This window comes from Asterias amurensis, chromosome 2 (genome assembly GCF_032118995.1).
Source record: "Asterias amurensis chromosome 2, ASM3211899v1".
Taxonomy (NCBI): Eukaryota; Metazoa; Echinodermata; class Asteroidea; order Forcipulatida; family Asteriidae; genus Asterias; species Asterias amurensis.
In genome coordinates this window covers 791,795-808,399 of record NC_092649.1, presented here as the reverse complement: position 1 = coordinate 808,399, position 16,605 = coordinate 791,795, and the positions used below count along the sequence as shown (strand labels likewise).

Below are 16,605 nucleotides of genomic sequence, written 5' to 3'. Positions count from 1 at the left end.
GAAAGGCACATCAGGGCAACACATACATGTAATGCAATGAAAGGCACATCAGGGCAACACATACATGTAATGCAATGAAAGGCACATCAGGGCAACACGTACATGTAATGCAATGAAAGGCACATCAGGGCAACACATACATGTAATGCAATGAAAGGCACATCAGGGCAACACATACATGTAATGCAATGAAAGGCACATCAGGGCACACATACATGTAATGCAATGAAAGGCACATCAGGGCAACATGTACATGTAACGCAATGAAAGGCACATCAGGGCAACACATACATGTAATGCAATGAAAGGCACATCAGGGCACACATACATGTAATGCAATGAAAGGCACATCAGGGCAACACATACATGTAATGCAATGAAAGGCACATCAGGGCAACACATACATGTAATGCAATGAAAGGCACATCAGGGCAACACATACATGTAATGCAATGAAAGGCACATCAGGGCAACACGTACATGTAACGCAATGAAAGGCACATCAGGGCAACATGTACATGTAATGCAATGAAAGGCACATCAGGGCAACACATACATGTAATGCAATGAAAGGCACATCAGGGCAACACATACATGTAATGCAATGAAAGGCACATCAGGGCACACATACATGTAATGCAATGAAAGGCACATCAGGGCAACATGTACATGTAATGCAATGAAAGGCACATCAGGGCAACACATACATGTAATGCAATGAAAGGCACATCAGGGCAACACATACATGTAACGCAATGAAAGGCACATCAGGGCAACATGTACATGTAATGCAATGAAAGGCACATCAGGGCAACACATACATGTAATGCAATGAAAGGCACATCAGGGCAACACATACATGTAACGCAATGAAAGGCACATCAGGGCAACACGTACATGTAATGCAATGAAAGGCACATCAGGGCAACATGTACATGTAACGCAATGAAAGGCACATCAGGGCAACACATACATGTAATGCAATGAAAGGCACATCAGGGCAACATGTACATGTAATGCAATGAAAGGCACATCAGGGCAACACATACATGTAATGCAATGAAAGGCACATCAGGGCAACACATACATGTAATGCAATGAAAGGCACATCAGGGCAACACATACATGTAATGCAATGAAAGGCACATCAGGGCAACACATACATGTAACGCAATGAAAGGCACATCAGGGCAACACATACATGTAACGCAATGAAAGGCACATCAGGGCAACACATACATGTAATGCAATGAAAGGCACATCAGGGCAACATGTACATGTAATGCAATGAAAGGCACATCAGGGCAACACATACATGTAATGCAATGAAAGGCACATCAGGGCAACATCAGGGGTCGAAATTAAGTGTATTTCCATGGTAGTCAGCAGGGCTAGTGACCAATAATTTTTAGTAGCCCTGATTAGATTTTGGTAGCCCGAAAGACACATTATGTCTCGCGTCACGGCTCAAACTTTACAATACACCAATAACATAGTTCTTTATTGTTTGTGATGATGATTTTTGCATTATTTTTCCACTAGCCCGTCGGGCTATCAAACTGGAAAAATCAGTAGCCCGGCTGTAAATCTGGTAGTCCCGGGCTAGCGGGCTAGTGGCAATTTCGACCCCTGAACATGTACATGTAATGCAATGAAAGGCACATCAGGGCAACACATACATGTAACGCAATGAAAGGCACATCAGGGCAACACATACATGTAACGCAATGAAAGGCACATCAGGGCAACATGTACATGTAATGCAATGAAAAGCACATCAGGGCACACATACATGTAACGCAATGAAAGGCACATCAGGGCAACATGTACATGTAACGCAATGAAAGGCACATCAGGGCAACACATACATGTAATGCAATGAAAGGCACATCAGGGCAACACGTACATGTAATGCAATGAAAGGCACATCAGGGCAACACATACATGTAACGCAATGAAAGGCACATCAGGGCAACACGTACATGTAATGCAATGAAAGGCACATCAGGGCAACACATACATGTAATGCAATGAAAGGCACATCAGGGCAACACATACATGTAATGCAATGAAAGGCACATCAGGGCAACACATACATGTAATGCAATGAAAGGCACATCAGGGCAACACATACATGTAATGCAATGAAAGGCACATCAGGGCAACACGTACATGTAATGCAATGAAAGGCACATCAGGGCAACACATACATGTAATGCAATGAAAGGCACATCAGGGCAACACATACATGTAATGCAATGAAAGGCACATCAGGGCAACACATACATGTAATGCAATGAAAGGCACATCAGGGCAACACATACATGTAATGCAATGAAAGGCACATCAGGGCAACACATACATGTAATGCAATGAAAGGCACATCAGGGCAACATGTACATGTAATGCAATGAAAGGCACATCAGGGCAACATGTACATGTAATGCAATGAAAGGCACATCAGGGCAACACATACATGTAATGCAATGAAAGGCACATCAGGGCAACACATACATGTAATGCAATGAAAGGCACATCAGGGCAACACGTACATGTAATGCAATGAAAGGCACATCAGGGCAACACATACATGTAATGCAATGAAAGGCACATCAGGGCAACATGTACATGTAACGCAATGAAAGGCACATCAGGGCAACACGTACATGTAATGCAATGAAAGGCACATCAGGGCAACACATACATGTAATGCAATGAAAGGCACATCAGGGCAACACATACATGTAATGCAATGAAAGGCACATCAGGGCAACACATACATGTAACGCAATGAAAGGCACATCAGGGCAACACATACATGTAATGCAATGAAAGGCACATCAGGGCAACACGTACATGTAATGCAATGAAAGGCACATCAGGGCAACACATACATGTAATGCAATGAAAGGCACATCAGGGCAACATGTACATGTAATGCAATGAAAGGCACATCAGGGCAACACATACATGTAATGCAATGAAAGGCACATCAGGGCAACACGTACATGTAATGCAATGAAAGGCACATCAGGGCAACACGTACATGTAATGCAATGAAAGGCACATCAGGGCAACACATACATGTAACGCAATGAAAGGCACATCAGGGCAACACATACATGTAATGCAATGAAAGGCACATCAGGGCAACACATACATGTAATGCAATGAAAGGCACATCAGGGCAACACGTACATGTAATGCAATGAAAGGCACATCAGGGCAACACGTACATGTAATGCAATGAAAGGCACATCAGGGCAACACATACATGTAATGCAATGAAAGGCACATCAGGGCAACACATACATGTAATGCAATGAAAGGCACATCAGGGCAACACATACATGTAATGCAATGAAAGGCACATCAGGGCAACACATACATGTAATGCAATGAAAGGCACATCAGGGCAACACATACATGTAATGCAATGAAAGGCACATCAGGGCACGATTTTGCTGTGTATCATTATCATCTATAGCCAAATGATGCTACTCAACATCAGGGTACACAAACAAACATATTCATTCAATATGTTTGCTTGCGCAAAGCTGCTGGACAAAATTATTCCCTGCGTAACATACTGTATGTGTACGCTTAACATTTTCTTTACTCAGAATAATATTTGTTGTTTTCAAATATATCAAATTGTTTGTGCTTTTACCCATACATCAATGAGTGTTGAGTACTGATGCATACTTTGTGCTTCCCCCCCCCCCCAACCCCAACCAATTGGATACCAGCAGACCATGGTACAGACATCTTGGTTTTCTCCCATTTAAACCAATGTAACCAGACTGAGGCTGGAAGGAAAAGTAGTCTGGCCCCCTTCTACACCAAGGATAAGCCCAAGCATTGCTTTGTGTCAGGGAACTAACCGAATGTGTAGGCATTGATAGCAATGAACACACCTTCAAGAGACTGCACATGTTGTAATCTTATCAAAGGTAAATAATGTGTGTAAACACCAATATTGAGAAAATGCAGATCACAGTTTGCAAAGTTCCCCCGCATTCTAGAGTCGTCAAGTTTACGACATTTACTCTGTTTGATGTTGGAGGAAGGTCACAATCTCAACCCAACAAGAGCTGTGTAAATGACACAGCATCCATTATTTGCCTTTACCATGAAGTCACCATTAGGAGATGGGTCTTGCTGGGAGGGAGGGGTGTGCCTGTACAAATGTCTGTAGCCAGAGGGGTTGTATGGACATCTTATACACGCCCTATTGTGCGCTTGATGCTTGTTTCATCTGTCTATTTACATGTAATTTAAGCATTAGAAACGAACCATCTGGATGCCCTAATTTGATTTTAAGTGCACTTTTTGACAACTTGGGTAGTTGTCAAAGGGCAGTGTTCTACACTTTGTGTGAACCACAAAATGAAACAATAACAACACATGTTTTCAAACATTCGTTTTTGGAATTGTCTTTGGAATTGCGAGATCAAAACTAATTGTTTTACTCAACTTCTTAAAAACTATAAACTTTAAGCATTTCCACCAAAGATTCCAAGAGCCCACACCAATTTCCCCACATCAAGATCTTGGCCAAAGCGCCGATACTCATGGGTTCAAATGAGGAATATTGTTACTATGCAGAATTGCATCTTTTACCATCACTCAATATTTTCAGTTGATAAAAAGATGAAAAATTTATTTTTGTATTCAATACTGTTGGTTTTCAATCAGAATGGTGAATCATGATGGGAAAATCACCCCTTATTGGTGATGTGCTATGGATTCTATCGTCATTAAAAGAGATTGAATGCATACAGTATAACACTGTACAGACTTCTACCAGCACCTATGGCTTTAATATTGAATACTACTGGACACATGTATGCACAGGTACATGATGTACATCACTGTATGTACTGTTCAGTGCATGCATTACCAATGCGCTGTGCATATGCTTTGTGTTGTTCATACCAAAATGTTTATTCATTTTATTTACACAATTTTTACACTTCATTTTTGGTGTTTACGTTTTACGTTTGCCAGTGTTGTACCACGGATGGACTTTCAAGACCTCCTACTCGGAGGCGCTTCAATGGGCATTGTGGGAGTGTCGTGGCCGAGCGAGTCTTTAAAAGCACCGAATTCAAATTCTGATCAGCAGAGTGTGGGTTCGAATCCCCAGCCGTGACACTTGTGTCCTTAAGCAAGACACACAACCATTGCTTCGTCCTTCGGATGGGACGTAAAGCCGTCGGTCCCATGTGTTGTGTAAACGCATGTAAAGAACCCAGTGCACTTATTGAAAAGAGAAGGGGTCCGCCCCGGTGTTCCTGGCTGGATTGGCAGCATATTACGCCATAGCACCTTGTAAACCATGGTGCTTAAGGATTAGGTCTTATATCTCAAAATTCGCCGACTCCTTGCAGTAATAATACCTCCCGCTTTGTATCCTTTGGCAAAAGGCACAGTATAAATACGGTTATTATTATTTTATTATTATTAGACAACTCTGATAGACCAAGATACACTGATACCTCTCGAAATCAATTACCCCAATTTTTAGTATTTTAAAAAAGGTAATTTTAGTTTAGTTTACAGTTAGGTTGTACAACCAAGGCTCTATTATACAAATATTGACTGCTTCGAGTGCTATGGTTAAAACTATGACTCCCGAGGTGATCTCCGGAGCGTTCTATTTTCCCAAGGCGAAGCCGAGGGAAAATAGAACGCTACGGGGATCACCGAGGGAGTCATAGTTTTTAACCATTGCACGAGTAAAAGCAGTCAATATTTGTTTTATAACACCCCAAACATTTCTAATGACTGTACTGTTCTTATTACGTTACAGACCTGAATGCTACAATCCACGGACGACGCGAATACAGATTGCAAACACTTTTACTTACTGTGTTGCATTTAGTGTCGTGCAATCCGAAGTGGTTACAGACTATTAATTTATCATCCCAGTACACGCAACGGACGTCTGGGTACTGCACGCCATGTGCTAGTCTGTCAGACTAGCGCATGGCAAACCGACGCTCTATCACACGGCCGTCGTCTAGCAAAACTAAGACATGTCATGTGACGCGCTCTAAACCAATGAGCAGGCAGAATACTTGCAAGGGGTGTTATAATCTAGAATATGCTTGGTGGTATAACCTTAACTTCCTTAAATTTCCAGGTGTTTTGATTCACAATTGAAAGATTCTTAATCTTAGTCATACATAGATGTACTTGGGTATTGGCCGCCCAACTTGTCTGTATTTGTCTCCTACAACATGTACCATGTTTTTTGCTTTTGTGAAGTCACTGATACTTTGAAAAACACTACATCATAAACAATGGAAATGACAAGACTACAACACACCTACTATGTGATGTTGTTTGAAATATTATTTACAGTAATGAAACCCAAAAAGCCTCATACATGAACTTGAAAATACTGTAGCTCGCAACACGCAAGCCTGGAGTTACAATAAATGTAACACTTCGACCCTCGCCGGAGCGTTACAATAATATTGTAACTAGCAAGGCTGTGGAAACATGTAAACTAATTCGGTGCTTGCTAATTCCAACAAGTATGTTAACCGGAAACGCTAGGGGTTAACCCCTCAATTGTTAAAGTTTCTTCTATGGGCACTTATACACCAGACCTATGGCTCAGTGTCCCATCCGCAGGGCCAAAGCAATTATGGTATGACGTATGTATCTTGCTCAAGGACACAAGTGCCATGACGGGGACTCGAACCTACACCCTGCTGATCGGTAACACCAAAGCTAGAGTCCGGTGAGTGTACTGTTAACCGCTTGGCCACGACACCCCAAAAGGGTTTGTTTATACAGAAAGCATGATGTACTTGGTTGTTGGCTGTAGCATAGAGCAATGAACATGTACAACTCCAGCCAGTCATTATCCGAATGCAAGTATAAAATAAAAAATTATTTCAATCTCAACCAGTTGTGATTATCATAACCCTTGATCCTCCCAACCGCAACTAAAAATTAAACATCCTCAACCAGTCTCCTAAATCTGTTTTGTTTTTCTTATAGTTACACTAGTTGCGTTAACATAACCCTCCTCCCGGTCCCAGGGGCGGCCAATGGCCCTTGGCTTAGGATGGGAAGAGGGTTACGTAATCGCAACTAATGTTAATAATACATGATGGATTTTAAACTAACGTTTATATAGGAAAATCTGTACTTCTCATGCAACGCAGACGCACACATGTACACGTCACAAAGTATCCTCACCTGACATGCATTGTATAATAACTGGTGCTCAAACTTCTTGATTCCCAAGATGTTCTGGAACATATCATACAGCTGTTCCTTACTGAGAATAAGCTCAGATGCAGCTGCTGTTGACAATCTCTGTGGCTGTTTCCTTGGGTCTTCCTCCCCACGATAGATTGCGTCAAACTTAGCCATCCACGAGCTCAGCACCGTCTCTTTACTCAGCCCATCAATCTCTGGTAAACTCCGGACTCTCTTCTCCACATTGTTCTTGAACACCTCCCGGAAATCATGGGAGGAACACCCTCCGCTTAGGACCATCTTCAGAACCCGATCGCTCTTCAGGAACACCTGGAAGTAGTTCTGAACGGCATTACAGAAAGCCTCATCGGCAACTATTTGAGTCTCACCGTTGATGAAAGATTGAAATCGTTCTTTGATTGTTGTCAGCTGTTGACGAGTGACTTTGGTCTGCCGTCTCGCCATGTCGGTCGGCTGCTTGGCGTTGAAGGGGTAGGCGATACATCGCATTACGAAGACATACAGCTGTAGTCTTTTCTTGTGTTCTTCTTCTTCCCTCTGTAATCTCTCTGTTTCTTCCCTTTCCTTTTCACTAATCAGGGAGGGACTGGGGCTTGCTGGTCGTACGACGGACGCTCGGTGGCCGCCCGCCCCGGGGACAGCGCCGCTGGTCTGCAGGCTGTCATTGCTGGACGCGCTGGTCCGAAGCCCAGCCTGACTCGGCACGGACAACGCATCCGTTTCGTCGTCGTAGATGTCATTTTCGGACTCTTCTTCGCTCGAAGATGGGTCCAACATGGTCCCTGCAATACTCTACAGGATCCTCAGAGTGAACTTGGTGCCTTGTGCTGCTTCCGTGGTCCAAATTTTCGCGCTGTCATGACCAGTTTCCTGTTAAATTTGGGCTTGTCGACAGACACATCCGAGTGCATTGTGACAATTCGCCATCTTTGATGGGATTTCACATTATTATTTTATTATAAGCGCATGCGCTTTTCAAGCAAACCCGTACAGTAGGTGGGCGTGGCATAATTTTCACCGGAGATTTGTATTGCTTCTCACAGATACAAGAGATACAAGGAATACAAGGAAACAGGTTTCCTAATGGAATTTAAGACACCCGCGCATATTACCACAAATGTTCTGATTAACAATGACACTAAGTGTCATGACCTACATGTTTTACTTATTTATTTATTTCCCTTTATTGTTTATCCTTACCTCATCTGTTATTTTTACTTATTCCTTTTTTTTTTAATTTAATTTATTTTTTATTCTTAATATATATTTATCATTTTCTATTTGTTTTTAATTTTCTGCTTTTATTATTGCTTTTGTACTATATTATGTTAAATCTATATTAATTTTATTGTGTACCCCAGGTGTGGGGCAACAGATCTACGGATCATAGTATGTAATTGCTTTTGTTGTCCCTTGCCCATCTTGGGGTATAATGTTGTCAATGTATTTTGTTTTGTACTGTTATGGCGAATAAAATAATAATAATAAATAATAATGGATGTGTTCAGTGGTTCGGGGCTAAAACCTTGTTGGAGCATGATGATGACGTATTTGTGTCCACGCGTCAATAACATCATTAAAAATGATATGGCCGCATGAGCGAAATTGTGTCTGATTATTTACGTTTGACCACGTGGGCAACATAAGTTTAACGTATTTAGTACACCTCGTTTGATGCTTAAAAACAAGTAATTGAGTTTTGTTTGTGAAGTTATAGCTAATAACCTTTTCAAGGTTTGTTAATCGTTGGCTCAGTTTCTCTCTGGGTTTTAGACTCCGTACGCAAAAAGCCCGTTACTTACGTCACCAGGTCATCGGCCGGCGGCGAGCGAGAACTATAAAAGATACAATAGAGTTTCCGAATGTGTGTGGCGGATAATGAATTATAAGCCACAAGTTCTACATAAACAATTGAAGGATCAGGAATGAATGAATGTTGAAAGACATTTCATATCCGATTGGTGGTTGTGTACGCATGACGACAGAACCGGAAATCTATAGCTAGCCGTAGCCAATTTGACACGGCCTGCCTGGATTGATGTTTCTCGAGTAATACGAATCCTCTACTTTGCCGATCGCTTTTACAAAGACCTTTAATTCAGCAAGTGTAAGATAGCGCCCTCTTAGTGTATGCGCAAGTTGTGATATCCCGTTAGTTGGTTGTATGGTTGTACGATCTTTACAAAAGTTAGGTGTACCCAATTTCTTTGCTCACAGTCCTGTGGGGAAAAAAACACTTTTTTTGTGTGTGAACAAGGGTAAAACAGGCGCAGCTCATTGTTTCTCATAAAATGACAATAATCTTGCCTATATGATGTGAGTTCAGTGAGCTAATATTCTGGCTATCTCCCAATGGGGGGGGGGGGGGGGGGGTCCAATTGGGGTGTATAGGTTGGTTGCAGGTGTTTTGCAGGTGTTTGGTGCTGGGGACTCTTATTATAATGCGCTCTACTGATGTTTCACAGTTTTTTTTTTTTTTTTTTTTTTTTTTTTTTTTTTAATAGGGGTGGGTAGAGGGGGCTTCTGTCACAGCATCTGCTGTAGTTTTCGGTAGGAATTAATGTAATCCTTGTTTGCAGGCACCCCTAGTATGTAGTTGCAACATGAGAAGACAATTTACCGATAAGAACTCGTAACTTTTAGGAAGGCCAGGACGAGATCAGGTATGCAGTACACAATTGTTCAAGAAACCACAGCTAATATCTTGGACTCAGGCTCCGCTTTGCACAACGAAAAATAATGTGAAAGGCGGCTTTCTATGCACTAGAGGGCGCTATGCAAAAAGACTGCTGCAGTATTTTGTGATATCTTTGTGCCAGCTGTACTTTTTCTAATTCCGATTGAACCTCAGCTATTTTTGTCAACCCATTTTTAAGTAAATGGGTGGACAACAAAGCTGAGGTTGACTTCAAAATCAAGCCTTGCAACGGAGAGTTTGTGATCTACTTCTACCTCCATAAAACATTGTTCAAATAACTTGGGTTGGGTCACTCTTTTTTTTTAAATTTCGAACATTTATGATCCTCTAGCACTCGAGGGAGGCCACCAGGCATTGCTGATCTATTTAAAAGGGGCCGCAAATCAAAACCATTTTTGGATTGATGTTCTTAATGCTTGGTGCAGCTTTGTTAAGTGTCATGTACCTTGCCAGTCAAATTGACGCTTTGAAAAATGTGTTGTGGCATAATCAGAATATTATGGTCGGTAACAAACACATTAACTATAACACTGGGCCAAAAAGGGCGTGAACTTCGTGTGTGACATTTTTGACTCGCAAGGTGTGGCTCTTTCTCTTGTGGCATTCCAAAGGAAATTTAGGGTCAGAACAAATTTTTTAGAGTACGGGGGCGTGGTCAATGCAATCAAACACTCCTTCCGTAATGTACTGAATGGAGAAACCTCAGAAATTGCTCGCCCTTTTTTACCATTTAATTTTGAGACTTTGTTGATGGATATAAAGGGCTCCACCCGTCTGTACAGTGTTTTCACCTCCAGCAAAAAAGTTGTGCACAAGTTTATTGTTAAATGGGAAGAAAAAATTGGCGTGATTTTTCCCGATTCCTCAATGGCACATTTTCTGTGGTTTACCCTTTAACTGTACATGTGACACCAAGTTACGTTGGTTCCAGTTTAGATTGGTGCACATAATTCTGGGTGTAAATTCCTTTCTTTCTAAAATTGGTCGGAAGAATTCTTATCTGTGTACTTTTTGTAAAAGGGAAGAAGAGACACTAGTCCACTTGTTTTGTAATTGCAAGGTGTCTTTGTATTTTTGGCGTCAGATAAAACACTGATTGACTAATACACTGAACATTGACACCAATTTTGACAACACGACCAAGCTGTTTGGTGTCCCTAATAGAAAATGGTCTGCTCTCAATTTAATTCTCATTCTTTGCCGTTTTCATATTTATCGGATGAAGATGAACGACAGAAAGCCCTCTTTTGTTCTTATCAAAAAGGAAATAAATCACTACTTTGTAATGGAAAAAATGATCTTTGTTAAGAATAACAACTTAGATAAGTTCTCTACCAAATGGGAGCCTTTTGTATTGCTATGTACCAACTAAATGCCTTGCATAATCATCAAACTTCCTGTCATTGCAATCTGCCATTTCTCTCTTAGTATCGTTCTATAAGTAGTTGGTTTTACCAGTAGTTTGTGTAGCTTTGTACATTGAAGAAACTTGAATAAATTTCCCCCTCCAGGGAAAAAAAATAAAATAAAAAATAAATAAAACATTGTGAGAAACGGTGCCCTCTGGTTCTGAAGTAACATAGCTTTTGAGAAAGAGGTATTTTTTCACTAAATTAATGAAAGACTTCAGCTGAAGCCTTTATTTCTACCTGAAATCACACAAATTTGTACAATAATTTCATCATTTTTTTGCAACTTCAATGACCAATTGAGCCCAAATTGTCACAGGTTTGCTTTTGTATGCATATTGTGAGGGTACACCAAATGAGAATACTGGTCTTTATATTACCAAAGGTGTCCAGTGTCTTTAAGCACAAATAATGCCAGTACACACATCATCATCTCAAAGATCATTGTTGTTTATTCATAATAACATTATTTGTCCGTACAACATTATACACTCTAAAAACTAGAGTTGAATCCAACACTTGCATTAGTTCGGTGAGTGACTACACTTTGAAAGTGTTGGATCCAGCGTTTTGTATGTTAAATCTAGCATTTTAAATGTTTGATCCAACGCAAAAAGGGTTAATTCAACAATTTAAGTGTTACTTCAACCTTTTTCTTTTGAATTGTTGGATCAGGTTGACGTAACACTTAAATTGTTGAATTAACCCTTTTTAGAGAGTTTTTAGAGTGTACAAACCCAGTTATTAATTCCACAAAATTGGATTACGTCAATTAGAAAGTGAATATTTTATTTAAATGTGTAATTATAAGAAGCAGCGTAAACAGAAAATTTAATAAAAGATAATTAATTTTGAGACAATCATAGCATTTAATATCATTATGTGAGATTGGACCAACATAATCAACACAGAAGCCGAAGCAAATATAATTACTAAAACAAAAATCACAAAAAGGTAATGTACTGTACATGAGAAATCAAAACAAACTTTGTTTGACAGTTATTGTGTTACCCAAAAGTTGCTTCACATGTTTTTTCCCTTGAAATATGAACCAGGCTTAAAGACTCAATGTGTTTGAAAGGAACAACTTTGATTACCACAAGAGTTCACTTTGCTCATGTAGAAAGTGGAATTTTTATTTTATTTATTTTTATATTTATGTTTTATTCAAATCGCCAGCAAACAAGGCCTGAAGGCCAGTTAAAGGTGTGGGCTACAATTGTTTTATTTCAGGGGCCGTTGCCACCTACTCCTTGGGCTAAAACAGGGAATGATAACATTAGTTAGTCAGTACAAAAACGAAAAGAAAAAATATCTGTGTAACAACGATTATTTTTACTTTTTTTTAAATTAGGAAAAAGAAAAAAAAGAAAAAAACCCAATCTTACAAGCGATGAAATTATGCTTCAATTTGGCCATTAACAATTTAAACACCAATAACAACAGTAGTGCTTGAAATAATATAACAATAATACATCTACAAGAAATGCTACACTTCACACTAATAAGGCAATATTTATAATATCATTTTGACATGATTTGTGTTTTAAGAGTGACAAGCTTGAACTTCGCCGTCACATATAAATCAAAGACATTAATACTTGTTTTTCTTTTTTTTACACAACAAAAGGCTACTGTTGGTGATTTTGGTATAAATTCTGCATAAAATATCTGCATCAAATTATAAGCGATGAAAACTCACACAACTTATGGATAATATACAAATGTGTACATTTTTAAAGCCAGATTTGTTTATGCGAATTTACATTCACCTTATTTACCGTCTAATATTTCCTTCTAAAGGATTGACTAATGTTTCACGATTACATAGTTAACAAAAATTGTGCCCTGTATTAAATACATGTACCCGGAAATCAGACTGAAGTAGGAAGAGTGGTAGTTTAACCCATAGACCCACCCATGTAGTCTGAAAATAGATCAAAAGAATGGGAAAATTGCTCAGCTTGTTTTTTTTTTTTTTTTACAAGTTAGTCTATATTAGAGTAAAGTGTGTCTAAAGTTTAACCATACTTAAATATAAACATTTTTATAATCCCAAAATAATTCTGGCTTCTGTGCAAAAACAAAGACTATCCACATTTTCAGTAATAATTAAAGAATTTGTCCCAAAAAAAGAAGAAGGAAAATGAACCACCCTCTCTCTCTTTATGTTTTGATATTTGGAGGTGGTACAATTCTAAGTGGGCTCAAAGAATCTCAGATCAAAATCCTCATCATACTTAAGAAGGAGACATACACCTTGTTTTGCCATTTTACAAGATGTAAATTAACAAGTTATAAGAAAGACTGTTCCATTAGATTCAGTTGGAAATGTACTCAAGTATCATACCAGTAACAAGTCGCAACCAAATGTTGGTTAAACACTTAATAAAACCCATTGCATTTGAATTCACAAACCCAAACAGCACCCTCAACGAGCTTAAAGGAAGACCTATCATTGGTTGAGAGACAATCTTGGTGCAAGACGTTCTTTGTTGAGTTGGTCAACCTCTATGGTAATACCATAGACCCCATACACTGAACAACCCTACACACGTTGCGACTATTCCACCGATAGAGGGTGTTTCTGTAAGCCGCAAGTGGTGATGGGGTGATTTAGACCTTTCCGCAAATACCCATTGCACAAGTGCTAACTGATGAATGAGGTGCATGCTGGTCTAGCTAGAGATCAAACTTGAGCGCTAGCTAGACCAGCATGCACCTCATTCAACGCCTACAGCACCTGTACCGAGTATTTGCAATAAGGTCTCTGGAAGTTTTCCCAACAGCGCCCGCTTTCGATTGATAGTAATGTGCGCGGCGAGGAGAAGTGTAGTGGGGATTGCGATATGGTTGAGTGATAGTGAAAAATCAACTTCTTGCACCAAGACTACTGAGAGACAAGTGTAGAGTATATTTTCCATTGTTTAGTGATGGCAACCTGTGCAAGAGGGATCTACTCTTTATTTGTACTGTATCCCAGTTACTTGTTCAACACCATCAAAATATTTGACTCCAAAAAATACAGACCGTGTTCGTTCTCAAAGTAAAACCTTATTCTGTGTTAATCAATATATTCTTCTATTAAACATCTTTCCAACCATATTCATTCCTAGCCCAAACCACCCATATGATATCCTAAGGCAACAGGTCCCTTTAACAGTTGAAATTGGGCCATAATTGCTTTCTATACACATGAGCTCAAGGTGTTCATAAAATGTGACATCATCCTATTACAAGTCAGACATGCGACACCTTTTAGCCGCAAATAGGAAATCAGCTTGCAAAATTGTCGCAAGGTGTATTTCCGTTTTCTTTAGCATCAGTGAAAGGAAACAAGGCGGCACACTAAACAAGTTGAATGTAAACAAAAGAGGGACAACAGGAGGTCCCCGGATGCAGGTGTATACACACTTGTACGAGTGAGTGAAGGGTATTTCTGAGGAAGTAATTTCACAGGATGCTCACTCTCATTAAGAACCAAGTATTACCAATACCATCTTTAGTAGGTCTGCGGATAGAAATGTCAAAATCTTTTGCCAGGGTCATCACCAAAGTATGACCCCACCTTTAAACTGGTAAAACAAAACTGACACCATGTAATTTTTGTTCTCCTCACTTTTTTGTGTGTATTTTTTGTTGTTGAATGTTTGTACACATAAACAGGAAACATTTGCCCCACATTTTGTTATTTTACATCTTTCCAGCAGGTCTGTGGCATAATTAGTATGAATGCTACTATAAATACCATCCTTCACTGGTTAAAGTACTTTCGTTTGCACTGCACAGAACAGAAGATGTTTCGATCCTTGGGGAGGAAGGAACGTCCAACGAGAGACGCACTACATGTGGAGCACTTGAAGCAGACAGAGTCAGCGTGCCAGAAGTTGTTCTCATGGTTCAGACGTTTGCTGTCGGCCTCGATCTTTTCGTTGCATGTGCCACAGTACTGGTTTTTCGAGAAAGAAAGGGGGGAAAAATATCATAAACCAGATGGCAACTTTTAAAATATGAGAGAAAACTGCATGGAATAATAATAATATTATATCTTATCAAATATTTTTTTATAGAGTGTTGTGGCTTGTAGTGTATTTTGTACTGTTTATGGTCAAAGTTAATTTTAAGAAATCTTTGTCAATTTAAGGGAACACGTTTCCCTGGAAGCAGTTGAGTTGGTTTTTGAAAAGCGTTTGCAACTGTTTGTAGTAAAATGCATATGGTAGAAAGATGTTTTAAAAGAAGAATACATTGATCCACACAAACATGCCTCAAAGTTGCACGGTTTTACCTCGTTGACTAACACAGTCGGCAATTTATGGGAGTCAAATTGTTGACTCCCATAAAAGGCCGATCGTGTTAGTTCGCAAAGTAAAAAGAAAACCACGCAATTTCGAGGCAAATTTGTGTGGATCACTGTTTTGTACTTTAAAAACATTTCTCCAGCCATATGCATTTTATAACAAACGGTTACAAACGCCATTTCATAGACCAACTCGTCCGATCAAAGGCAAAGTGTCCCTTTAATGTAAATGTCAAAATGAATTTCCCACCGGGATAATAAAGTGAATTGAATTAGTAGTAAGCAGTTTATATAAACACTTTTCACACCCTTAATATGCTCCAACATCATTACCCCTTACTAAGATAAATCAATCACTAGAACAATCTCTGCCTTCACAGGTACCTATTTAAGCCTGGGTGGAGAGAAGCAATCATTGTCAAGTGTCAAGCTCAGTGACATAAGTGTCACAAACAGGACTCGAACCAACACTCTGCTGAACAGAAAGACTAGAGCTTGAGTTTGATGCTCTTAACCGCTCAGCCACGACACCCAACAAACTTTGTTTAGCGTAGGGCTCGCCCTTAACACTAGCCCAGTGTTAATTGTCTAGAACTGTTGTGCATTTAGCAGCTACTGAAAGAAACACCAGGGCAAACCCCTCTTTTAAGTGTAACTCGGTTCTCAAACGAGTTTTACAAAACACAGGGGACCAATGGTTTTAAATCCCATCCAAAGGAGGAAGCATTAAAGGTTTAAATGTCTTGCTTAAGTGTCAAAGCCGGGACTCGAACCCACACTCTGCTGACCAAAGCTTGAGTCCAGTGCGCTTGACCGTTTGACTATGCCACGTCAACAAAGCTGAGATCAGAAAGGCAAGGCAATACACTAGTACCACTTGTGTCCTCAAGCAAGACACATCCTTCAGATGAGATGTAAAGCCGTTGGTCCCATGTGTTGCGTAATGCATGTAAAAG

General features: G+C 39.8%; 2 protein-coding genes across 7 annotated transcripts in view; both read right to left on the bottom strand.

Annotated features, from left to right (window-relative positions):
* LOC139949583 (calcium-dependent secretion activator 1-like) overlaps positions 1–8,170 on the bottom strand; it is a 69,939-nt gene extending 61,769 nt beyond the window's left edge. For all 4 annotated transcript variants that reach the window (XM_071947991.1, XM_071947999.1, XM_071948009.1 and 1 more), the window contains exon 1: positions 7,219–8,170. In XM_071947991.1, the coding sequence (XP_071804092.1) occupies positions 7,219–8,019 (801 nt within the window). In that variant the 5' untranslated portion in view covers positions 8,020–8,170. The remainder of the gene's footprint in view (positions 1–7,218) is intronic.
* A 3,613-nt stretch (positions 8,171–11,783) lies between these two features.
* The window catches only part of LOC139954159 (testin-like), a 45,062-nt gene continuing 40,240 nt past the window's right edge, over positions 11,784–16,605 (bottom strand). For 2 of the 3 annotated variants that reach the window (XM_071953856.1, XM_071953855.1), the window contains exon 8: positions 11,784–15,298. In XM_071953856.1, coding sequence (XP_071809957.1) covers positions 15,104–15,298 — 195 coding nt within the window. In that variant the 3' untranslated portion in view covers positions 11,784–15,103. The remainder of the gene's footprint in view (positions 15,299–16,605) is intronic. The other variant, XR_011788059.1, reaches the window with a different exon arrangement.